The sequence below is a fragment of the Ooceraea biroi genome, chromosome 10, assembly GCF_003672135.1.
Source record: "Ooceraea biroi isolate clonal line C1 chromosome 10, Obir_v5.4, whole genome shotgun sequence".
Taxonomy (NCBI): domain Eukaryota; kingdom Metazoa; phylum Arthropoda; class Insecta; order Hymenoptera; family Formicidae; genus Ooceraea; species Ooceraea biroi.
In genome coordinates, this window is record NC_039515.1 from 71,246 (window position 1) to 98,191 (window position 26,946).

General features: G+C 36.9%; 1 protein-coding gene and 1 long non-coding RNA gene across 3 annotated transcripts in view; one reads left to right on the plus strand and one right to left on the minus strand.

Annotated features, from left to right (window-relative positions):
* The window catches only part of LOC105284976 (protein Skeletor, isoforms B/C), a 62,313-nt gene that overhangs the window by 9,111 nt on the left and 26,256 nt on the right, over positions 1 to 26,946 (minus strand). For both annotated transcript variants that reach the window (XM_026972903.1, XM_026972904.1), the window contains 2 exons: positions 23,039 to 23,264; positions 21,221 to 21,332 (listed from right to left, as the gene is read on the minus strand). In XM_026972903.1, the coding sequence (XP_026828704.1) occupies positions 21,221 to 21,332; positions 23,039 to 23,264 (338 nt within the window). The remainder of the gene's footprint in view (positions 1 to 21,220; positions 21,333 to 23,038; positions 23,265 to 26,946) is intronic.
* LOC105284300 lies at positions 9,329 to 17,707 on the plus strand. The gene is made up of 2 exons (XR_894850.3): positions 9,329 to 12,689; positions 14,241 to 17,707. It is a non-coding gene; the product is annotated as an uncharacterized LOC105284300 (long non-coding RNA).

Sequence of the window (26,946 nt, forward strand, 5' to 3'; positions counted from 1 at the left end):
ATTCCTCATTTGAAAACACTTTTGGCATTCTGATAGTAATTGCTAGTTGACACGACGATTGAAATCTAACAGCTACTGTTGTGAAAGTAACAATCATACTGAATCGTTTCAACATAGTGAACATGAATACATGTGAATACACATAACATAAACATCTTCGACCTTCCAAATTCTACACTATGTTCCGTTGTTACTTATCTCATATTTCTTTTCAATATTGGTTTATAACTTTGTAATAAAGCATTTCTAAGCAAACTCGATATAAGAATTTTTTCTTATTTCCACTAGTAGAATATGCTCCCGCAGTTTGTCGGTTAAAACCCGGGACACCCTGTATATTTGCGTGGTATATATATTTTTAAATTCACATTATCTTCCTAAATTAATATAAAACAATTATAAAATGCATTTTTAATTAATTAATTATAAATACAAATTAAGAATAAAAGATAACAAAATATAAAATAACGATAGAATTTTGTAAAGATAGCAAATTGATTTTCACGTGGATTGTAAGTAACTAAAAACCGTTATACTTGGCAACACTTTTCGCTTCATTTTGCTATAGGATATACAGCCTACTGGCGGTCCATACTTATATGGTCTAAGATTTTACTATATTCATGAACAATACACGTATACATTAATACACGAGTAAATGTTGATTTATTCATTATATTATTTATGATTATTTAAAAAGAGTAGAAAAACTTTGAGATCTTTAAAGTAATCGTGAAAACTACAACAAAGTAATTCACATCAACTACTTTCACAAACTTTTTCTTTGTCTCTCGAAATGAGGAAAATTTTCTTTAATTTGAATTTAAACATTAAGAGTTAATCTTTATGTAACACGAATTTAAAGAAACTTTTGTCATTAATATTGAATAGATTTGACAACTTTGTGTATTTAAAGGAAAATTCTGTTCAGTTAAGTCATTCTATAGCCAAGTTTCTTCGTTGCCAGAAAAGACGTTCTTTGAATTTGAGAAATGTCCATGAACACGGTTGGCTTCTTGCAAGTTAATCAATGCGTCACTTTGAGTGACAAAGCAACAATTTCTTAACGTTGCTGCCTGTTAATGGTTCACTATAGAGAAACGATAAACGATCCATAGCAAAATTGAATACTGATAGTAGAAAGTTGAGTAAACTAAATAATTTGTTGAGCATCAGCTTCGAATTTGCACCTGCACCCGATAACTTATTCTTAAATTGTGCCATTCTTAACTCTAGCTTCTCACATTGAGGTGGCTGTAACCCTAGGTAAAATTCTCAAGTTTGATATTTGGAGAAAATAGAAGTCTCAGTTGGCAAATAATTCGTTAATCAAGTCTTTGAAATCATAATAAAGCTACGAGTTTTTCGTGAAGCCTTCTTATGCTGAGGAATATGCACTGGAAGTTAGGAAGTACCTATGTGTTATACAGAATTCTGCGCGTGGTTGTGGTACACAAATCAACGGTAGGAGTTTCTTCGGTTTTGCAGAAGTTCCTTTATGTGATATACAGTCGTGCGCTAATTTCATCTCTAACAAGCACAACTGGCTGGAAAATTTAACATTTGCATTTACTGTTACTCGCGCCGTAATTTGCATTTCCATTCTCGAGGAATATTTTGCTCGCATCTTTTAAAGTTTAGAAGAACTCTCCAACTCTATAATTAATGTCTCCGATTGTCTTTTATAACAAATTATCAAAAATGTGGCGATATATAAATTAAATAAATGACAGCCTACAGCTTCTATTGTTTTCCCGTTGACAAAACTCAAGTTATGCCATTACAAAAGATACTTTGTGTGTGTGAATACGGGTAATTATAAGAATATAAACATCACCTATTATAATATATCTTTAATACATTTTATGATAGTAGCATAATTTGCAATTCTGATAAGGTAAATAGGAATTTAATTTTATTTACGTAATTCCAGAATATAGATGACCACACGGAAGAAATGATCAATCGCTCTAGTTTCGCTCCTGGCTACAGAATTATGTATCATTCAGTCTGTGGTAAACTTTAATTGTGTTTGTAACAGGAAATTTAACATTCTGCAGAAAAACGTCATAATTAGGAAAATATTTCCATTTCTTATTTTATCAGCTACTGAAAATTTGTTCGTATATTTCTATTTCCGTATAAGTATCGAAAATATCTAACTTAAACTGAGAGTAACTAAGAGAGAACTATTAGGGATGTAATTTAGTTTTGAAGGTTTTCTTCTTGAGTTTTCTTTCCCATATCATGTTTGGTAACCATTGTATGATCAACATTTACTGCTCTGGCAAGTTCTGAAGTGGATTGTGTTGAATTTTCGTCCAATAATGCTTGCAAATCTACATTTTCAAGCTTTTTTAATTGTCTCGAGCGTTCTTTATCACTTATATCGAAATTACCACTTTTGAATCGTCTAAACCAGTATTCACGTCTTAATTGATGGGGCAACATCACCATAAGTTTTCACACAAAGTTTATAAGTTTAAGTTTACTATTTACCTTATAATTCTCAGCCGCAGTTTTCTTTCTGATTAAAAAACAAAAGCAACGAATGTCGAAAATGCTCTTTTGAAACCTCCATTTTTATGATGGTACAAACATGACTTTTATTGCTAGTAAATGACTAAATGTCATGGATTCATGCTAGAACTTTAAGAATCAACAACTGTCATTAGAATGTCTTCGAAAATACTGACAAAAAGTCATCTCTTGCAAAACCCTGAAAACTAAATTACACCCCTAATAAGTAAGTTTAAGTTTAAATTATATAGTTAATACTCTCGCGTGTAGTTGACATCGTACAGTTTCACTTTGTGCTCGCTATATTTTATGTGATGCTATGGTCATCTCTCGGACAATCAAATGAAATGGCCATAAAGCTCTGAAATAGTTGGTAACTCGTGGAATTATTGTTATTATTATAATTTTTACACAATTTCCCTCTTCTTTTCACAACAAATATATACCTAAAGCGAGTACCTGTGGAAAGTAGAAAAAAAAAGAATCTAAAAGATGCTATTAAGCATTTTTATCAAAACTTGTTTTTCTAAAACTATAAGAATGTGCTTAATTAGTCTAAACCTAACTAGTCTAGAATTCCTTTCCTCTCTTTTCTTTACTTTTACATTAATTTTAGGGCTGCCCAAGCAACTTTGGACTCTATGATCGTCTATCCCGGACTTATAGGAGAGATGGCTAAAGTCTTTGTATTTTTAAAATAATTTTTGTGAAGATTATACTGAATTGACCGGAAAGTCTGTGCCGATCTTTTTAACAAAGTTTAAATGCAAACCTTTGTATTAATTCTTAATACAAAGTTTCGCGTTACCGGAGGATTCGTGCAGATGTTTTTAACAAAATTCAAACGCAAAACTTTGTATTAAGAATTACTATATGAATTTTGCTAAAGCAATTGGCACGAGCTGTCCCAATGTTTTTTCTAAAACCATTGTTTCATGACAGAAAACATTAAAATAATACTGTAATAGCTTATTTTTTAAAACTTTTTAATTGAAGAATGAGGTATGTTTTCAGCAATTAAAAAAGTTATAGTTATCTATCCCATACTTACTCTATGTACGTTATAAATACGTTTTAACGTTTATTTATAAATAATGTATTGTAATTCAATTTATAAAACGCAATTGAAAATCCCGTTTTATTCCTTTTCATAATTTTTTCTTAATATATATAATTTGCAAACTAGACATGCACATAATTGTACCGTACGCGAGTCATTAACTGCTAATCTGTTTACAGTCAAATCAGTGTGGATTTTATGTTACTTTTGCAGAAGCAATTTGCATGTGAGGGATACTAATTTCTGGATTTCTCACGGATCGTTTTGAGTCGAAGTCAACGGTCTCACACGATAATTTCATCATTAATAATAATTATTATTGACGTGTTGGGTCGGATTCCCTCGAGTCTCCGAAATTTGCATGCACATTAATCCCATTTCGTTTAAGGGCTCGTCAATCATGCCGCCCTCGACTAACTGATGGCTCGGTGTACGCTGAGCCCAGAAATGTTCTCTACGAATGAGTCGCGAGATGGCTTAATGGCATTTTGAATGGAGCATACTTACAATCACGCTGTCTTATTATCTTACTATTGTCAAGAAGAGCTACAGTTATCCAATATTTTCCATCTTAAGAAATCAAAAATATTTATCAACCAAATTTAAAATCTCTCCTAGAAATTAAATATAACATTTTTTATATCGCTTCGTGAAAAAAACAAATAAAAAAATTTGAATCAAAATTTTTAATAAAAAAATTGTGTATGTATATTGATAAGCAAAATCAATAATATATTTAAAAAATATTAATATTGCAATACTGTTGCAATTTATTACATAACAGATATATTACGCTACCAATTTAACATTTCTTACATTTTCTGATTGAAAACAATTATTTCGTACATATCTTATATCTCGAAATATTTTATACGACACATTAACATCTTTATTACAAATTGTTTATATCGCAACATAGTTTCCAATAATTTATATATATGTACATATATAATCATAACTCAAAGCATCACAAATTTCAAACTGAATTTCCGTAATTTAACTGACGCGGAAGACATACAGTGGGTGGAAAAGTATTCGTACACTAAGAAATTTTAGAGAAAATATTGTTATCTTATTATTTTGAAGTATAAAATATTATAATTTATAAGTTGTGTTTCTGAAATATTATTAAGAAAGAGAGATTTTATAATATAAAATAATTATTTCTCTATTACTTATTATTACATAAAAATACATTATTTTCTGTAAAATTTCTTAATGTACGAATACTTTTTCCACCCACTGTATGTAGTCCTTTTCTAAAACAAGAAATTACTCGGTTCGTCGACATTAGCTTCCCACGTTGATATATATGTATATACGAGAAATTTAATACCACCTGCGCAAGCAGCTGTATTATAGATAGCTTAATTATAGACAGCTTTACTGATATTAAACGACGATATGGCAAATATGCGTATTTTTCATTCGTCAAAATGAACGCCCACATGCCGACGTGTTGATTCGCGACCCACGTCACAACTTACGATAGGCAGAATGTAATTCGCTGTGAAATATGAAATATAGTTCCGCGAGCGTTAATACACGTGACAGTACGTTTCGGAAGACTCGCGGCGTTGGAAGTGAGACACAAATATGTATATAGGAAAAACGCAATATTTCCACGTTTAATTCCGTTTAACGATCCCACGACTGCTTTGCGTTTGTTTGACATTGTTTTATTTACGTCAAACAATCTAACGAGCGTGGAATAATATTGGATCGGTCGAAAAGTTGGTTCGAGTTTCACTTTTTCAAATCAATTTACATGTAATACAGGAAACAATATTGATAATGTTTATATCATAGACAACGATCAATTGCTTAGTTGATGAATAATTTGTTTCTACTGAATGCAATAAAGTAAAATATGATGCAAAACTCAAATCGAACTGATCCAATATATCAATGGCAAATTATTATTAAAGCTAATTGTAAGTACGGAGATATGGAGTATAAACTAAACAATGAACTTTAACTGAATTAAAAATTGATTAATACTCATAAAATATGGTACCAAAAACATGGTAAAAAATATGAAGAGGGGGGGGGGAATATATCTCTTCATATAAAAGCGATCGGTTAGCATTCACAGGCTATTTTTAAGTGCATGTTCATAAATCGCAATAAATTTGGATAAAATAATGAGAAGTTTAATGGGAAAACTATATATAATATTTAATCTATAGTTTTTCGTGGTCCTTTCTTTCACTTTCAGAAAGTGACAAGGCGATTATATTACAACTGGATTATCAAATATTCGACCATTACCAGAATTTTAAAACCACTTGCAACCGATTCAATTGTGTAGATATCGGCATACATGGTTTCACTCGATAACAAAATATCGCCAATAATTAAGTGAGTGGCACTCAAGTCGAGTGTATCCTAAAACAATCTGCGCAAATATCAATACAGATTATAATTTGCACATCATAACGGTCACAGAATATCGTGCCATATAATTACTACATACTGCAATTTCAATTGCAAGAGTAACCTGGTTGCAATTCAGACCGCAAGAAATACTTGTAAATCAATAGGGCTGAACGGTATTTTTGGAGAACTTAACAAACAGCCCCTCGAAATCGTTCAAACTTACGCGAATCTCTATCGGTCTAATTTTTCCGCGATAATTTTCTAAGAAAGTGCTAGCTTTGCGCTCATTTCGATCCGACGCGATTGGCGACTATTACGAGAAAAAGAGACAGAGAACGAGAAGGAGAGAGAAAGGGCAGAGAGAGAGGGAGGAGGATGCGTATCTCCCGGTTTATAAACCGGGATACGCAAGGGTTCCTCGTCAATCCGATACCTTTGATGTAGCTGTTACACCCCCTGCTTCCCGAGGTTTCGTGCAGGGTAGCTGCAACGCCGCCTCCTCCCTAATAGACTGTTTATCTCGTAAGCTCAGATTTAGATTCGGATCAGGGTCTATTATGCAAGTTTCCGTACGCGTGTGCGTATGCGCCAGCCAGGAGCGTAGGTCTCGTATGGCAAGAATAAGCGATGCACTGAAGCCCGCAAGTAGAGATCTCTCCTTGTACTTGCCTCTTGCTTCTTTTTCTTGTAATATTGGAAGAAGCCATGGAATATCGAGAATACAGCATCGAGAATGGAAATTTACTTATCAGGATCTCACGTGAAATTTATCGAAATTATAGAACTAAATCGGCAATTTTGCTGACTTTTCATTGAGTGTGCAAAATATAACAATTAATTTGATGCTTTTTTTACAGAAATTGAGTTTTTATTTATTTTCTCTTTTTTCGAGAGGGAATTCGTTAACTGCCCATAGATAAAGAAACAATGTTAGAAAATGATAAAAAATATTTCGAAGATTGACATGTTTATTATCTTTTTATAATAAAGGCTCAATTTCTTCAAAAAAGGCACCGAATTTGCGCATCTAATATTAAGTCATTAATAAAATAATCTGGGTCTGATCAAGGTGGCGATGAATCAAACTAAACACACACTTATGGTAATATACAACATAGTTTGTCGTATATTAATTTTATATCAGAATAGCAAGTTTTAAAAAACAAAAAACACAAAAAATTCTCCAAAACATTACTACATTGAGTCGTATTGTCATCTAAACGCGATCCGAATTACTTAATTAATTATACTTAGTTAATGGCGTAACAAACACATAGATATATATGTTTATCGTAACGACTTCGTGTTATTCTTGTTTTCTTGCTATCAGTCTTGTATAGAAGTTTGGGACTTTTCAAGAGACACGGTAGTGTCTCGCGCCAAGTATACCAACTACATCGATACGAACGTGTTCAAGCGGGTGCACAACAATCGCTCGTAAACAGTTATCTTTGACGGTCCAACGAAAGGTGTTTGTCCTGCCTTCCAAAACCGATAAAATGCTCGAGGCTGCGCACAAATTTGATCGCGAGAGATTCGTACGATTGTCTTGAGCATGCTCTTGGTTAAAGCTCTATACTGGATTAACGTCAATTCACTGTTCGTGATCTCGTCTGCAACAAATATTGTGCTTTCGGTACAATAAGTATAACAAGTACACACAGTGTAAGTCAATTTTGAACAATTGCAAAACTATGGGTATCTAAATCTGAAAAACAATTAAGCAGTTTTTCTGAAAGGACATAAAGCAAAGATAATATTTATAAAAAGTTCTAAACTATATTTGATATAATTAAATCTCAGTAAGTCCTTTGAGATGTTATCAGCTAATATTCGATACAATCGATATTACCAAGAATAGCGAAACGTCATCAAGAGACACGGTAGTGTCTCGCGCCAAGTATACGCGCAGCGAGACCGCACCGTGACTCTTTACGCGAAGCGACGCTTTCGCAGACACTCAGATTATTAGATCTCAATAACCGCTGAACGGATCAACTTCTAAGTAGGCTCAATGGATAGCTTGGGGTCGAATTATATAATAAAAGTGTTTTCATTTTTCTTGTACGTGCCTTAAGAGCGGAGATATGGCGATGCAAAGTCTGAAATTGGATGAAATTGGAAAATTTCATTTAAGAAACGTCGTAGTCGTTTGTACAGTTCGTTCTTTTTCGTCGAGATGGCAGCAGCTCCGTTTACGTGTGACTCACACATAACGATCATATGTATGTAGAGGCTCTACATTAGAAAACTCTAACTTATCGACCCGACCGTCATGTGTAAGTCACACGGATATACGGATTGAGATATCGCGAATCTTATTGTGCTGAATTTTTGACAATCGTTTGTAGTTTCGTTTTGTTTGTAGTTGAACTGTTCAAAAGGTATTAATTAACATTTTAATTAATTTGTTTAAATGAAAAATAGCTACTTTTGCCATTTGTTAATATATCGCGAATCCGCTTGCGCTATCATTTTCAGAATCGTTTCTAGTTGTTTCGTTTGTAGTTGCCCTTTTAAAAGTTATTACCATTTGTTTAAATAAAAAATAGCTAACTTTGCCATTTGTTAAGAGATATCGATATAATTAAAAAATTAAAATAGTAAAATATTTAAAATATTTATTATAAAGCTTATAATTGAGAATATTCACTCTTAATTCACTCTTCGTCTCTTTTTTATGTGCCCTTTATAAAAACACAAAGGTGCAATCGAGCCTAAATTTTAAGTTTTATGCCTCAAAATCTCATTGTAAATTATTGTTACAAAAGAACGCTATCGCAAAGTGAAAGATGTTCCATGGGCATTGTCAAAAGTAATTGCTTCAAGAGAATTGTCAAAATAAAATATCACGGCAAAATATTGCTTGGGGTTTACATGGTTTACAAAATACAGATAATGTTTCGTGTTATGCAAATCCTCATATAGTATAAAAAAGAATACTTCACACTACAAAATGTGTGAAATCACAACAAAATTACCTTTTTAAAAAAGGTACAAAAAAGCGCCAAGTATACGCGCCCGAAGTTCTTTCAAAAAAGAATTCTACACACCCGAAGTTCTTTCAAAAAACAACTCTACAAAACTAATGATATCAACAAATTGCGCCAACTAGGTACAATGGGTATTTATGCAAACCAGAAAATCTATTACTTTTTATTATTACTCTTTGGCCGATATTCATTGTTGATTCTTATTTAAGACCATCTTAAGTACATTCATAAGATATTTGAATTGATACGAATAAATATTTTAATACATATACATATATAAATATGTCAATACAAATGTGTTTTTTGAAACTACTTGGCGCTGCTAAACCGAATAAAAAATTCTCTTAGTATTTAAATAATCTAATAATAATAACGTCTATATATAACGTCATAATAATATCCGTCTTTGCCGAAAGAAGTAATAAATACATAACGCGTCTTCCTTTCTTCTCTTGCTTACGTATTACGGGGGCTGTCTTTTCGCCCCTCCTACGCAACTAGGATCTGTGCGCTACTGATACACCCGTTATAACCCGTGGGTGGGTCTCTCTTTCTCTGTCTCTCCTACTCGAGCAGTCGATATTCAATCAAATAAATCCCCCTAACAAACTGGAGAGTCACGGATAGCATCGAGAAACAATTCGAGAGAAGGAGGGGAATAAAGCGGCAGTGCAAATCGGTAAGCGAGAGGGACAGAGAGAGACAAAGGGGCAAAACGAGGGAGGAAAATAGAGAAAGAAAGAGGTGGGGAAAGAAGGAAAAGGGAACGAATGAGAGACGTGGCGCAAGAGCGTTACATATCGCGGAGATCCCGGTCCCGAGCTGAGACTGTATATTATTTTAGCGCCTTATCAGGTCCGTATCACCCCTCGTCGGCGCACGTGGTGCCATCCGTCCCCTACGACACAATCACCCCCTGTCAGGAGACGCACGTCGTTTTGGAAATTGAGACATCGACACTCGTTAGGCGCGCGCGCAATAGCATCATCCCTTGTGAGCATTTCGCCGGTCGTACGAGCGCATCGAAACCGCGTGACGAGAGGCGGTTTATCGTTTCCGCGATGCGATGCACGCATTATTCTTCTGGGTCTATTAAAAGCATGAGTAATGCTGTAACATGGTAGATCTTAAACGATGTGTACGTATCTTGGAGCGAAGTCGATAAAACAAGGAATGATGCTATTGCATTTTCTTTTACTTTATACTTTATACTTTATGTAGAAGCGTGACACATTTTTATCGTGTTAAGTACCTAAGTGTGCAAATTAATTCGGAGCTTTTATTACAAAAAAATAATAAACATGTTAATCTTCGAAATATTCGCCACCATTTTCTAATACCTTTTTTCGTCTGTATATCGGACAGCTGATAAATTTCCCCTCGTAAAAAAGAAACTAAATAAAGGCTCAATTTCTTCATTTTAAAAGACCGAATTAATTTGCCTAATAGATTATTTCAATTCAATTTATTTCAACTTTCGTCAAGAACGGACTTGGTTTACATACTAAATACTAAATATTAAATATTCCTGTTCTTTCTTTTTACTTAACTTATATAATTTCATCCTACTACCTTTAAACAGTTACACATTTACACATTTACACTTTCTTAAACTTATCTATATAGGATATAAATTACATGATTTACAAAATTTACATAATTTACACAGCCTAATAGATTATTATTTTATGTTTATATGGAATTGTGTATATTATTTATGCTTCTTTTTTATTTCAAGTTAGCAATACCGTTAATGAACTGACTAAAGAATATTACTATAGACAAGATTTCTAAGTATATTTGATGTTTATGATATTCATAAAACTGGCCTTCTAAAATTCGACAGTTTGCATTTTCGTGTCTTCTTATAATAGCCAAGTGCTTTATTAATACTTTGTTACGAACTTTGACTTTATCAACATTATTGTATTATGATTTTAATTCTTACTGATTCTTTTTGATATTGAAAGTATAAAATTACAAACAATCAGATTGTTACAAAATACATACAAGATTATTCGATGAAAATAAAATTCGTACTGAAAGCGCAGATTCCACGGTTTGCATTTTCGTCTTCTTGTAATGCCAAGTGTTTTATTAATATTTTCTTACAATTTCAATACTTGCATTATAATTTTCTTAATTTTTTTCTGAGACTGAAGATATCAAATTAACAAAAACCTAGATTGTTATGAGATACAAGATTGTTCGATGGAAATGAAATTTGTATTGAAAGTGCAATCTAAATATATATCGATATCACTTTACTTTAACAAGATCAAGACGTATCCTTTTATAAGCGCTCCCATAAAATCCCGATTCAAAGTCGAAGGACAAGCCATTGGCATGAGAGCAGGATCAAGAGAGGGATTGACAGCGCAAAAGAGATAGCGGATTGAAACCCGAGCTAAAAAGGCCTTCCATTCGCGAGATCGTCAGACTTTAAGTAGGTGATAAATTAAACGAGTCTCCTACGTCCCCTCCGCCTCGTCCTAATACCTCCTATATCTTGGCCGCGAGATTTTAATGGAGTTTTTTTTAACCGAAACTTTTACTACCCCGGATAAGCTCTTGTTAACTATGTTTCACTGGGCCAGTCTAATTACGTGAATTTCGAGCATCACTTAAAAATCTGGCTTCAACAGCGAAATACCAGAGGCAGTATAACGGATTAATCGACACGGAGATTTCGCTTAGGGCTACCTAAAAGCGCTCGTGAGACGCAAACTGCAACGAAAAGCGAACGTCGGAACCACAACTGTTAACTCAGCAATGGCACTTAAGTGTCCACAAAGTGCCAATAATTGTATTCCACGCGTCATGATAGTCATTCAGAACATCAAAAGTTGTGTTTGTTCGAGCAGTTTAACCTACGCTAAGTCGAGACAATTTCTTGCTCTTCAGACAACTCAGAGAAGAGTTGAAGAATGAATGGTAATGTTTGAGAAGTAGATGATAATTTTATTGTTAGTCTGTTAAGCTAAAAGTTTTCAACTTCCTATCAAACTCAAAAAGAGAGATATCAAACAATTGCATCTTCTTTTATTTTACTTAAAATTACTCTGAAAAATGCTTTCGCGAAGAATTTCATTGTGCGCGATGGACAACTAAAGTTCTTTTATCATCACGTATGAATCACGTAAAAATATTTTATCATTACACGTGCGTCCTACATTCATGTATCAGTATTGAAATCGGTTTCCAGTTCCAGTTTTTCCTTTTCTTTTAGGCTAATGCGCACGTTGCAGAAATGAATTCTTTCCTCTGTTTTACAACAATACCCCTCCATTGTGACTCTGTAAGTGAACTAGGCTGGCCTTTTTCTTTTTCTCTTTCAGGTATACACCATTGCCATTACGACGATATTAGTAGCAGTTGCCCATCTTGCTGTAGTACGAATGACGAAACTTTCCCGGCGACAGAAGGACCGGTGGGCGGTCCTCCGGGATACCTGGAACTTTCGCAAGCTCCCGTCCAATCGGCGTGTTGGAAGGCGAGAGAGATAGATAGATAGATAGAGAGAGAGAGAGAGAGAGAGAGAGAGAGAGAGAGAGAGAGAGAGGATACACTGGCTACAGCACGGCCGGCGAAGAGAGGGGAAACAGAGAGCCTTTCCGTCGGGTAAAAATAATAACTTTTGTTGAAATACGCAGTTGCGGTTAGACGCACGCGACACCAACTTCGTTTTACTTTCCAGCGTATTCCGTTTTTCTACATTATCCTTCAGCTATTCTTACGTACGTCTTACCCGCAGTTTGCCCGATTCCTTCATATTTCACTCAATATTGCATGGAACGATCATTTTCCACCGTGCGCAGTCGATATCTATTTAAAAAGTCTGATAATCTCCCGAAATTTTGTTTCCTTGAAATAAAAAGTGTGAAACCATTGTCAACTAATGGTACTTCTTTTTTTATCAGTATTTATTCAGTGTAAATGAACCGACTCTAAAGTGAAAATCGAATTTTCTACATCACGAAGGAAATATCAGTGCGTTTGGTATTTCGCTATTTTGCGTTGAAAACAAAAGAGCAATTTTTCTGTTTATCTAGACAAAGCCGCGGTAATCATTTTTACGCATACTAATTGTCAGAGAAAAGCACGTCCTCCCATCGAATAAAGGCACCGGGATATATCGCGACGATACAATGGAGAACGCAACAACGCTGTTTACACAGATTAAAAAATAAGGACAACCTACTCTTTTTCATTCGTTATTAGAAGCTATTTGCGCTATTTGCGCAGTGAAGTTATATATGATATATTTATATGTGCACGGTTGTATGTGCTTTGCACCACGAGGGATGAATACATCAGCTGCGGGAGGCCGTGCATCAGGTTAGGCGCAATCATTACGATTTGAGAACTTCTAAATCAGTTTGGGAACTAGTTTCCGTCAGCTACATCGATTTATCCGTTTTCGATCGAGCTACCATTGAACCCCGAATGTTGCACGAGACATGTATACATCGGTGCATCTCTATGTGTTCGATGTGATCCGATACATCGACGCACATCAGTCAGAATCTACACCCACGACGACGAGTCGATGCATACGTGATGTCAAAATGGCGCTCGACGTCCCTGGACCTACCATCGAAATTACACGTGTATCCTCCGTACTTGACTTTCAAGTTTGCCAGAATTAGGTCTGGTTGGACGAGATACGTTTCATTACACGTTTAAGACCTTAGCAGGTGAAATAAATGATCTTCGCGAGACATTTACGCGTGTGTGAAGCAACCGTTACTAAAATTGCGGAAATAAATGTGGGATATATTGTATGAACGAGGGAAATAATAACAAAAATGATAACAAAGCAATATTAATGTGCAGGGAATTTGAGAAATTAGATACAATACAATGGTTTTGATACAATGCATATTTTGGTACATGGTTTCATGTATGGTTTCGAGTATGTGTATTGCAACGAAACTCTATCACACATACACGCGCGTGCGCATAGAAATGCTCAATTTGCATATCTATTATTATAGTTTTCGAGCATGAATATTAAACATAAGAAAATAAAAATTAAAGGCAAACATTTTCATTAACACTTTGAATTAATTCAGACAACGTCTATTTTCTTCTAACGTGCAAGCGGTTAAAGTGAAGTTTAAATATAGGTATATTGAAGATGCAGAAATCTGGTATGCTTAAAAAATGCTTTCGTGTATCTCTTCTAATACAAGAATAATATGTTCTAATAAAAAATTCTATCACAACCGTTACACTTCCTTTCGAGCAAACGTTGTTTTCTTTATACAAAATTCCGACCTTCACAGATAACATTCTTAACCTTTGGTCTCGACGCCTCGCTACTAGTTACCAGGCTCATGGGGATGATTCCGTTCAAAATGGCGGCACACGAGACTCGGGGTATCGCGACACGGATACAACCGGAGGAAGTGAGACAACACCTGTGTGAAGAGCAAGAGGGAGGACAGAACCGACCGAAAAAGCGAAAGCAACAAGAACGGAAGGAGAGGAAAGGACAGAAAAATGCAAAACTGCCACGTCATTTTCCAGAAATGGACCGGTGGATGGACAGAATGGCAACGCATGATATAACGAGGACTCAAAGTCGCAGAATGACGGAACGGACGCAGAGGGAGGAAACGCAGAAATGCGCAGGGAAAAGGGTTGTGTGACGAAAGAGAGGGACCGAAAGTGGATGATGTCTGCGGGGTGGCAAGGGAGGACACAGAGAAAGCGAATGGAAGAGCGAGAGAGAGAGCAAGAGAACATCCTCGGCTACCAGCCAGCCAGTCAGCCAGCCCCGGCCAACATCGACCGGGTATTGTCGCGTATGCGCCTGCGCCACTGTTATCCAGGACTATCAACCTTGCCTCAATTCCTGATCGTCCGTTTTCCATGTCCTCCGTCCACGCTCACAGCTGCGTGTGTGGTTGTGATTCTCTCTCTCTCTCTCTCTCTGTGTATGCGTGCGTGTGTATATATGGGTATGCATGCGTGCGTTCGCGCGCGCAGGTATCAGCGCGCTCGCCCCGCGTTTACCCGCGAATACGAGGCATTACGTGCCGGGTGATCGCGCGACGCCGAATCGATCGACGCGACGTCGAGATTTCTGCCGTTCGCGGATAGTCATTTTCTGCGTGATCGATGAAGCTCTGAACACTCGAAACACGTTATCGGGGAAACGATTGTTTCCTGGGAGCAATATCCAGCATGCTAGCTGTTGCGCTACTACCAATAAGGCATCGCTGTAACTCGCTGTTAATAAGGAAAGTTAACCTATCGCAATTGTACTTTAGCGACGCGTCACGTAGAAGGCAACGATGTAGCGATATTTTGAAGAATTTTGTTTTTTAAAGGTTGTTTATTCTGGTATAAAACTAATGTATGACTATATTACTGTTATAAGTATGTGTACTGTTATAAATATGTGTTTAGTTTGATTCATTGCCATCTAAACGCGATCGCGATTACTTAGTTAATGACCGAATAATATAATGTATTTTTAAACAAAATCTGTAATTTGTCAGTTATTATATAGATTATAATTTTGCTATCCTCTGCGTGCTATTACGTGGAAAAATTAATAAGATTAATAAGACTAATTCCTACATTTTTGGTTAGAACTTTGAATTTAATGATCACATAATAATTTCATAACTTATGGATGAAGTTCGCGAACCATTAATGGATATCACCGATTTGTACATCGTACATGGAAATGCATGCCGATCGCTACTGCATCATCCGCTGACACGTGTTTCGTCGATTTATCAAGACTATTAATGCTCATATCAATGAGTAGATTTCAACTACACTCATCGTGCGAATTACTGTTGCTTTAGTAAGATTGGTCCACGTACGAAAATGTTTAGCCAAAGCAAAAATAATAATATGCAAATATGCGATATGAAAAGATTGTAATTTAGCAAGAACGTACGTGAAAATAAAACTATGAGACAAAATAGAAATTTGCAATATTTAGATTTGTTTAAAAAGCATTTTCTTTTCAAAAATGTACGAATATTGAATATGTATAATTATCTACATCTAAATATTATTGAAGGAAAACTAATTCTTATTAGATTGACATGATTTCAAGAACATTGTATCCTGAATTGTTCCATGAATAATTGACATTTATTTATACAGAGATGTCGCGAATTATAATACCTATAAGATGGAAATAATTACACGGCATCATATGAAAAGACAACGCAAACAAACAAAATATTTCAAGAGAGAGAGCGTTACATTCGAATGAAAATCTCCCGTAATCTTTTCCAAGTACTCTACGAGAAGGCATATCACGAAGTCCGATATGAAATCGATTATTAACGTTGACTTCAGCGAAAGACCAAGGACCTAACGGCATGGAACGATTTCCGAAGTTATACGACGTGCTTGGAAAGCTTTCGCCACGCCAATACAATGAATGATGTCAATATATAGAAAAAACGTTTCAAAGCTTTTACGTACGCCACCATGAACTTATCAATGTCGCTTTTATGTTTGATATTGTTGACGGCATTGCGAAATCGCTTGCACGTCACGAAATTTTATTATTTCATCGAAACGACTGACGGGACCGTAGACTTTCAACTGGAAATGATTCTGACATGGATAACATTTGCAAGTATTTATCCCGATATGCGATAAAAAAACGGAGAGCTATAAAATAATACGATGTATTAATGTATTAATAATGCACTTTATACATAATAAATTGTGCAAGCGTAACGCGAAAAATATGCGTCGCATTTTTTATTATTACTATTATTGCTGTTTTTGTTGGCTCCATTAGCGAATATTTCATCCCAATTTTGTCAAGTCGTGTTAAAACACTATCAAGCTAGAATAAGTAAAGGCACGTAAAAAGTTTACAATAAAATAAGTAAGTAATAGTAAATAAAAAACATTGCAGACACAATGGTATAACACACATTCACTTCAACTTTAATAATCTGTGATAATTGCAGCTTAAATAATTATTAAAACTTTAATAAACACAAGATTATCATATGCTTGGCCAGGACCGATTCTCCACTTGCGTATACGTGTGCACTCTTGTGGGTCTCCAGAAATCCATTCTAAGCGGTTATTAATTGACGCTCTTGGGCAGGGTCGAATCGTCCACTTGGTGCCAGAAGCAACCGTACTTCGTCATCCCACCCCGAAAACTATGAGGCGTTTAATTAACCCCAGGGTGCCACACAGAAAAGAGACTGGAGAATTCAGATGCAAATACCCTATGACGCAACTACGGGACGACCATTTCTTTTTCCGAATGGAACTCGGCTACCAGGACGGTCACTGACTTCTGTACGTTCGCGTGAGCTAAATTTCATCCGGAAATATTACCGTTTCTCAACACGAAAAGAAAACCCGTGTACAAAAAACGCAGAAAGAGGTGAAAAAGGTGAAAACGATTTTTTCTTTGGAATGGAATGGTCTTGTTTTCTAAAAAGAGTAACATTATTTTTTTAAACGTGATATTACTTGATGCAACCAAGTATTTTCTATATAAAATATACATATATTAAAGATATTCAACAACAACATGCAAATATCTCATAAAAGGAAAAATAGACAGAATGCATAAAAACTGACAAGGATCAGGATATGATACTGAATATCTGAAATATTTGCTCAATTTAAATCGTAATAAACATATAGAAATAAAATGCAGGAAAATAGTGCAAGACGTAGAGTTGAAGAGATTCGAAAGATGGATAAAAAAAGTATAATATATTAAGCGGTAGAATGTTAAAAACGAACAAAAAAATAAACAAAGATAGGTGGAAGAAGCTGAACTCAAGAACGACTAGAATATTATAACAAGAAGATAACAAAAAAGGTGACAAGAAGCAAATACTGTTGTGTACAAAAGTCTCGCAAAAGTCTCGAATTGCTAACATCATTGTATTTCTCAAAACTGATGATGTAACACGTGTGAGCGCGTGAACGCCGTAGATAGCGTAATCTATTTTTCTATAAGATAAAAGATTATTTATCTAAAAGATGATGAAATCTATTTTTACATGATTCGTGTGCTGATATAATCGGATGCACGACTGAGTCACGCTGCAAGAGACGCGATCGGATAATCACGCGAGTAGTATAGCAGTTCACGTCACGCATAGGTCAGCCCGAAAGTGAAAAATGCTGTAATCGATCGATGTATCACTCTTGCGGAAGTCGCCCAATATTAACGGAACTACACGTGATTTATCATATTACTTTATTGGTTTAAAAAGTTTTTGTAATAATATGTGATATGATCGTGTATAAATAAGGTATGGTACATATACATTATCATGTATGGATGTTTGCAGTTATGAAGAATACTCTTTTAGTAAAAATAATGTTAAAATCTATTCGAAATGCAGGTAAACTTTATATAATTTTCCAGATAGTATTGCTCATTATTATGTGCAAAATATAAAATCCGAACCCGGAAATTAAGCGCGGTATATCCCACGTCGCTTGATTTACATTCCCGACGCGCAGCGCATTAAATCTTAAATTATTATACACCGGATATCCAAGATTTTTCCTAAGTGGCATTTATAAGCAAAAGAAGTGGGACTTGGTCTGAACCTCCGATTCGTTCAATGGCATTCTTCCGCTCATGCATTTACAGCGCGAGACGTAAGGACGCGATTAATAGCGGCTGAGAGAGACATCAAGAGAGAATGAAATATCGAGAAGTGTAAGAGAAGGAAAACGAAGGAGGCGGAAGGAGAGAGGGCAAGAGCCGATCAACAGCTTTAACGGTTCCAATTCCCTTGCGAGAGCCGAGCACCACCGAGGTTGGATAAGATCGCGACTGAATAACGGGTGGTTGTGCTTCCACCTTCTCGTGCCGTCCCTGCGTCGTGCGATATACACGTGAAAAGTGGCATGACTGCCCGCTTCGGACGACGGACAGAAGACAGGATAGACGGAGAAAAAAATTACTAAATCCCACCTGAATCAGTAGTCCATTGAACGACGGTTTGATATCGTCGAAGGATATCTCTGTTCCTTTGAAAGGGAGCCTGGCTGGATTTGAAGGAAGAAGGATACCGAGTTGAGGGGTTGGGGAGAGGGTCTTTGAGAGGAAACGGAAGGAGAACTCCGAGAAATAAAGAAAAGGATGGGAGAGGGTGAGCAGTAGAGGGAAGAGAGGAGGAGGAATGGAAGAAGGAAAGAGCGAGAAGAGGGCTTACCCTGACAATACATCCTCTCTTCGGGGGTAACGCGAGGGAGTGCTGACTGACAGACAGCTCCTGTCTACCAAATATCCAAGCAAAATCTACACCTCCCTCTTACACACCGTGTAGTATCAGTCATCCTATGGAGAGATTTGGTTCTTCGGCGAATCAGAAGGAGAGAGAGAAGCATGTGTGTACGTGTGGAGGTAACAAACTCTGGGAAACGTTTCAATGATGCGCGTTATAAGATTTCCTTTTGTGACCGTAATCAAGAAATATCTCGTTTAATCGAAAATCGTTTCTACTTGTCTGGATGGTACGGTTATTCGGGAAAACAACTCGGACACAAACACCGTAAGTGACGACCGCGTGAAAGATTAAATTCATTACATTGTTTGGTATCGTAACAGAGAAATGTAACGTGGTCGAAAGGTTACGTAAAGTCTCTGCATTTACTCTTGAGATAATTGTATTTCAACGCTTCATCTTTTGTGTTACTCGACGCTTTAATCAATGCACTGTCAGTGAATTAAGCATCATCAATAATTCTCTTATAACAAGAATGCTCATTACTCTCGTAGTACTTTCTTCTTCGTACTTTTTACAAGATGATACAAATGTAGCCGACGTACCGTCATATGAAATCTACCCTTCGGGCAAAATCGGAGGTTTACGCTCGTCGATCGGTGGGGCGGCCGTAAACGAGAGCGATTCATGCTAAAACCCGGACGATGACTCGCGGCGATCGTAATGGGACACCCGGTAGAATAGATCGTAGGCGGCGGACAGCGCGTTTTGCGGTGACAGAGCGTGTCTGATGGAGGGTTGTCACGGTGCGGGAGCACCCCTCAGACTTCGATATTAAAGCCCTCCTAATATAAGAGCAAAAGCTCTGCTCTCTACCGTCGATATGCTCGCCTCAAACCTTTTCCCTTTCCTAGAGGCAGCGCGATATCCCGCTTGTGTGTCGTTATATTCATATGTGTATGCCCGATAAAAGGAAGGGAAAGGGAGACCTGCAGAGGGGTAGTCCCGGTTTAAACTGTGGACCCGTGCCTGCACCGAGATTTTCAAGCGTCGACTCAAGCGAGAAGGTGAAATCTGTTTAAGAGGATATATCTGCGGATATATCTTTTAATTTGTGTACTTCCTGACGAGAGGAGATGCAAGAGCTAAACTGGATTAACTGGAAAGTAAAGGTACAGCGTAAGATGAAAAGCAAGAGAAACCATTGCATTCCGTCGTCTTTTTTATATTTCATACCATATACATGGTATAAAATATAAGAAAGAAGGAAAAGGAGTGTATAAAACCACTTAGAAATTGGAAAATCTTATACTGGAAAAATAAAGACACACACTGAAGCCATTAGCTTCACAAATAATCGTACACACATGTCGCATCATTGTTTTTAAGTTCTCCAAAGTGAAACTAACTGTTTTAACATATAAATATACAGTTTAGTATTTCTTTGAACTTATTAGAATATGATATGAATTGTTCATATAATATACCTCATATAATATACCTCGTGTTTACTCGCTCGCACGCGCGAGAAACATACAAGTGAGATAAAGAGATGCTGAATCGCACGCGCGTTTAAACCGGTGTGCACCCGAATGGAGAAGCGAAAAGGGAAAGCCGAGAAAAGAGAAGCTTACCACCGACTCGCGTGTACGCACGTGCACGCACACATACACATACACATACACATACACACGTGGACCCTCGAATTCGGCGGCTTCCGTATCCATCTCATACGCACCATTGACCTCGAATGTACGTCCGATAGAGCTTCCCTGGACCTCCTCAAAAATCAAGTTATCTCTATTCTCCGCGCATCGTAGCGTTTGGAATGAAATGTCGTGTCGCGCGCGCGATACATCGAAAAGTGAAGCGGCGAACATCTTACCATCACGAAGAACGATTTTCGATATGGCAGCGCATGGTATTTTATCAAATAAAATTTTATAGGCGAATTAATTGGAATCTCAAATTCCTCTTGAAGAGAAAATCCGTAGATGGGAAAGACTCGACAGTGTCGACACACTCATAACATCAAGATCTCACTGATCTACTGCAATCTCACTCACCGTAAATCTCCTGCACCAAACGCTCAACCATTTGATGTCTCGTATACGTTTCCCTCCGGGTAGCCTCAGAATAATGTCAGTATTGTTGTACGCCTGCAATACTTGTGGGTCACTGTTAAACAGAAGAAGATCAGAAATGAAAGTAGTAACGTATATAAGTTTAAATATTACTAATAATAATTCTCAAAGCTATGTGCGCATATAATTGAGTTACAATTCTCATGCAATAAATTATAAAAAAGAAAGTTTTGTTTTATTTCTATTTTTTAAATGTAATAACTTAAACACAACTCCACGTTATCATATTCACGTTATAATTTATGGAACTCGTTTTGGCACGATTTATAATATTTTTATGGAACTATAAATAAATATATGTATTTATAGCATATTTTATTATTAATTATTTATTAGATGCGAAAGTTTTAGTCTTTTTTCAGCGCTCCGGCATTATTATTTAAACTTCAAATAAATTCTCGGTTTTTTTTAGGGTTTTTTACGTTTTTAAAGAGTTGGCGTCGGAATTTCTGAAACATCATATGTCATAATTTAAATTTACACATAACTTTGAAAAACAATAATAAACATGAAAAGTAATGAAAAGCGCTATATATGCTTTCCGTATTTTGTATGTATGCTATTCGTTCAGCAAACCATTTTGGACTTGGGCTGAAAAGTTTACGAAAAAACTGTTTTCTCAAAGGAATTCGAAATTTACCCGAAATTTAGGGATAACAAAATATTGTAAAACACGAGGGCAAATATTTTGATAACTAAATTGTATTACATACAATTATAATATTATGTACCTAGAAAGCGAAAGCATGCGAAACATCACTAAAACATTTGCATAAGCTTAATATTTAAGTTTCTGTAAATTATAGACTTGTAGAGTTTACTGTAATGAATTCAATTGATTTCACGCCTCACGGTACCATTGGTGAATCTGCATTTCGTGCGAACGATCAAGCGGCAGATCCGAGGGAGAGCGGACGAAGGCAAGTTGTGCGGTCAGGGATGCAGAAGACCGAAAAGAAGGGTATGATAGAAGGTGGTGAGAGAGTGGATGCTAGGCGAACGCGCGGCAACCCGTAACCGAGGGATGAAATGAAATTCAAAGAGCCCGTTGTGAGCGTGGCGGAGGGAAACGCGCACGGCGTATATGCGGAAAAGAGGGTGGCGATGGCGACGGCGGTAGCGGCGGCAGGGATGAAAACAGAAGGAAGGCCGAACGAATGAGTCGCGGGAGAGTGCAGTTAATAAAACGGGAATTATACGCCAATCTCGTTCGGATTTCATCTGCGCGAGCACTTTATTACGTTTCTACTCGGTTGCTTCCTACCCGCTTTAGCACACGTTCGAAAAATCGCGCGCAATGAGTATCGTTTAGTATATATAAAACATCGTATATCCATATATCCCGTATTTCGCGTTAAACGTTACCATCTACTGATTCTCACTGTCAGTCCAACATAAAATTGTTCAATCGTTAATGAAAAGAGCAAAAGAAGAGCCGTATGCATGTGCTGCTTATTGGATTACTTATGAATATTTTCGTATTTGTTTTGTTTCTTCGTTTCTTTAAATTTTTAGTTTTTTTAATTTTGATTTTTTGTCTACCCGATAGCATAAATAAATTCTTAACTAAAAATCAATCTCAAAATCAAATTGAATAAACGCTGAACTCTTTAATAATCTGGTGAATGCAATAGATTAAATTATAATCGGTGAGATAACATTTGTGTGCATGATGCATAAAAAATGTAAAAATATTAATATATATTATAATATATTATATAAGGAATTCTCTCTAATTACCTGTCCTTATCAGTCTCGGGATAAGGTACAATATAACCGTCTGGACTGGGCATACTGCTGTTTCCCACCCAAAAGTAAGCATCTGGGCCGGTACCGTCGTAGTAGAATCCCTTTATAAATATCGTTGCATCATCAACGGCATATGCTTTACCTTTAATGCCATGCGCGTATTCCTGTAAAGGCCCGATTAATTTGCCATAGTAATTAGGTCCGTTTCTGGCATAACCTGGAAACAAAAAAGATATTATATTTATTAAGATTTGTTTCTTACAATTTATCTTAGAAAGATATACTAAATAATTATTAACTATTAAAAAGCTTTTTATAAAGAAAGCTAATAAATGTATGTTATTTCATGTTACAGAAAATAATTATTATATATAGAAATAGTTGATATAAGTGGATAATTAAAAGAAATAATCAAATACTGCTCAAATAGCCAACAGATTCCATCATTCATATCTCGTTTTATAAATTTTTGATACACATATATTGCATATTTCTCAATCATTCGACGCGATCTCGTTCGACTTGGCATCATGTTTCTTAGCAGACAGCTACGTCGGTTTGCGAATTTTAACTAAACGAACAGCGGATCGGGACACTGAGAGGGAAGTACGTTTCACCCTCGTAATGTAGGTTGGACGCATCGCCGCCCCGATACAAAACCGATGCGATGCCGCCTCGACAACGCAAAGGGAAGCCGATGCGGCGCGGCGCGGTTCCGCGATTTGCATGAATTTCATTTCATTTGCTCGACAGGTCCGTAAAGCCGGAGCGCTGCAAATATATATGTATCGGAAGATCCAGCACCGCGCGTGCTAGTAAAGATCAGAGGGCGTTTATACGACTGGATTTCAAGAGCCATCCCCGGACGACGATCGTTTTGCGCGCGTCGGGGAGGAGAAAGTTTAAAAGCCGAAGCGCGGAGCTCTTGGATACTTAGCTGAGTACGTCCGAAGGGTAATAGCGTAGAGATTCGGTACGGAAAGGTGGAATGAAATTAGCGGATTAGGATTTAGCCCTTAATCCTTGGGGAACCGGCCGTAGAACTCGCACAGACCGAAACTCCTCTCGTCGCTAACGACTCCCTTAATTCGGTATATTGAATATGAACAATATTAACTCGAGTAATTCCGAGAAATACAGAATAAAGGAATAATAGGACTTATTGAATACTTCATTTGTAATAATACGATGTATCTGGAGTCACAAGCGCAGCTATTACATCAGACAGAGAATATCTACGCGATCTCGTAATATTACTCACAATATTTAACGTAATAATTGCATAATTTTAGAATATCACAGACGAGACAGAAAATTAAAGAGCTATCAAAATCGAGATATTCTCGCTAAAATTACATTTTAAAATATAATAATAAAATACAAAAATAGTTGGAAACAAATTTTCAGTATTTTCAGTATTTTCAATATTCATAATCTTCTTAATACAATGCCAATATTAATAGATTTTACTTTGCTCGTAACAAATTTTGACAAATATAATGCTCTATATTATTATATACACTTTAAAGTTCAATATCCTTACAGAAACTATTCGAGCTTAATAAAACTAAAACTTGCATCATGATTTGAAAATTCCCCAAACGGCTATCGTTTAAGCGGCCACGTTGTGCTCATGTGGAATAAGTGGCGTGCGGGCGTTTCTGTATTTAAAGTAGCGGCCCGTTAGCGTCGTTGTAGCGCGTTAATTCGTCCCGGTGATTATGGATCCATTAGCGTGGCAGCCAACAAATAGCACGGTACAATCCAATAACCGTCGCGGCCCATAATAAAAGGGGAGGAACTGGTTTAGGCACCAGTCGGGGGTAGTTTAGTCGGTGGCGCACAGTCGCGTCCACACACGCGCGCGCCCATTCGTCCGTGTGCACGGGAGCGTATACACAGACACGCGCACGCGTCTATGAGGGAAGGGTGACTCGACACCCCCACGTAGCAGATAGTGATCGTTGCGTTCATTGTCGCATCACGGTAATATCCTGCTGCTATACCGAGAGGGTGGGCGAAAGGGTACTGCCGTACTATCGAAGGGTACTGGACGAAGAAACGCTCGCGAGGACCCCGTCCGCGTCAATGTCTGCGAGAAAGTCTGAACAGGGTGGACAAGAGAGAAAGAGAGGAAGGGATAAAAGCTCTCAGCGTGCGCGTCATCTAAAGACGAACGTCAACGACGTCTTGATCAACCTACTTCCGCAGAACCGTCAACGGGATGCAGCATAGCTAAGATCTGTTATCGGCCTTACCTTGATTTACCAAATATTATATTATATTATTTAAGGTAATTTCATAATATTTCTAATAAGTAATATTAGAGTCTTGCATAATATCAGTCGTATTTCGTACGCTTCGACGCGCAATAAATTATTACTAGATTTGTTTTTAACTGCGTTGCTAAGTAATGCATATGCTTGGTTGCATATACAAAGATAGTATGTAACCAACCTAGCAGCGCAATTCAAAAACAAATCTAATAATAATTTATTGCGCATCGAAAATAAGTGAAACACGACAGAAATTATGCAACAATCTACTATGTTTAATCTAATAAATAATAAGAATAATAAATATCTCTCTCTATCTGCAAACGTAACTTAAATATATCTTACAAAATCGCGTGTGTGAATTTTTTCATCGAAAAATATATGAATTTTCGACTTGATTGTAACAATGATTTTCAGACTAATTTAAATCTGCTGCCTATTGAGTCATTTCCCAGATGACTCAAAGGCTCGTGTGCTGTATTGGAGTTTTGAACTCGCTCAATGTTCGAGCTGAATATCGGCTTCGGACGAGCTCGATGATATAGTGAGCTATTAAATGAAGAATCACATTCATGTGCGGGAAACTCAGTTTCTTCTTTATCAATAAAATCGTCAGTTTTGAACGACTTGATCAGTTTTACTCATATTCCGACTCGTGATCAAAATACAAAAGAAATTTTAACAGCTCTATCATTTTATTATTTCTTTCGAATTGTGTTCGAATCGAATCTTCTGTAAATACGCCGAACAATATTTGCTTAGTGCTATTTGCTTCCAAGTTACATACATGCATCAATTGTATTCATGCATGTGATAGCTAAAAAATATAGCATCATAGTGATAGCATGTGATAGTTGCTAAAAAAAGAGGAAAATTCATATTGTAGAAGCAACGAGATTGACTCTCAATTTTGTAAACAGAAACGACCGGAGGCTCTCTCAAGCCAAAGAATTCCGGAAAACAAATCGTATCATTTTTGTCTTAAGTTTAAGTTGGATTGCCATCAGATTCGGTCACATCCGCAATATGACGTTTGCCTGAACGTCTTCTGTGGAGAAAAAATATGGAATTAATCTGAGCGTTTTCTTTGTCGATGCGACGAGACTCGCCTCATTTGGCTGGCCTACTCGCATGAATCAAAGCTTGCTACGTACTCCGCGAGATTCGTCTGAAAGCAGGATATGGTGCTAGAACGGTCGAGGGAGTTCGGTCAACATTTGAGCACGGTAAACAGCACCCACTTGTCGATACCCCTCTCTCATCTATGTCTCTCTCTCTCTCTCTCTCTCTATTTCCCTCTCTCCGTTACTCTGTCGATCAGCTTCCGGATTGCGCATAGGTCCTTCGAATAGTCCCCCGACATACATTGATCTTAGGGTCGTCTTAGGGACCATCACGAGGGAATACCTTGGCCTGGGGCATCCTCGGCACGAAGCATATTGCGTGCGCCACAAATATACGCGTGACGTCCCGCCGCTAGTGTAAGGTTCGTTAACGTGCGATGTATCATACGATGGTCTTCGGCACCTCGATCGGATCCGATGGATCTTTTGTGTCACGTGCTCAACGAAGGATCGACCGGACTGATTCACTTTTCGACAAAGGACATTTGCGCGACGTAAT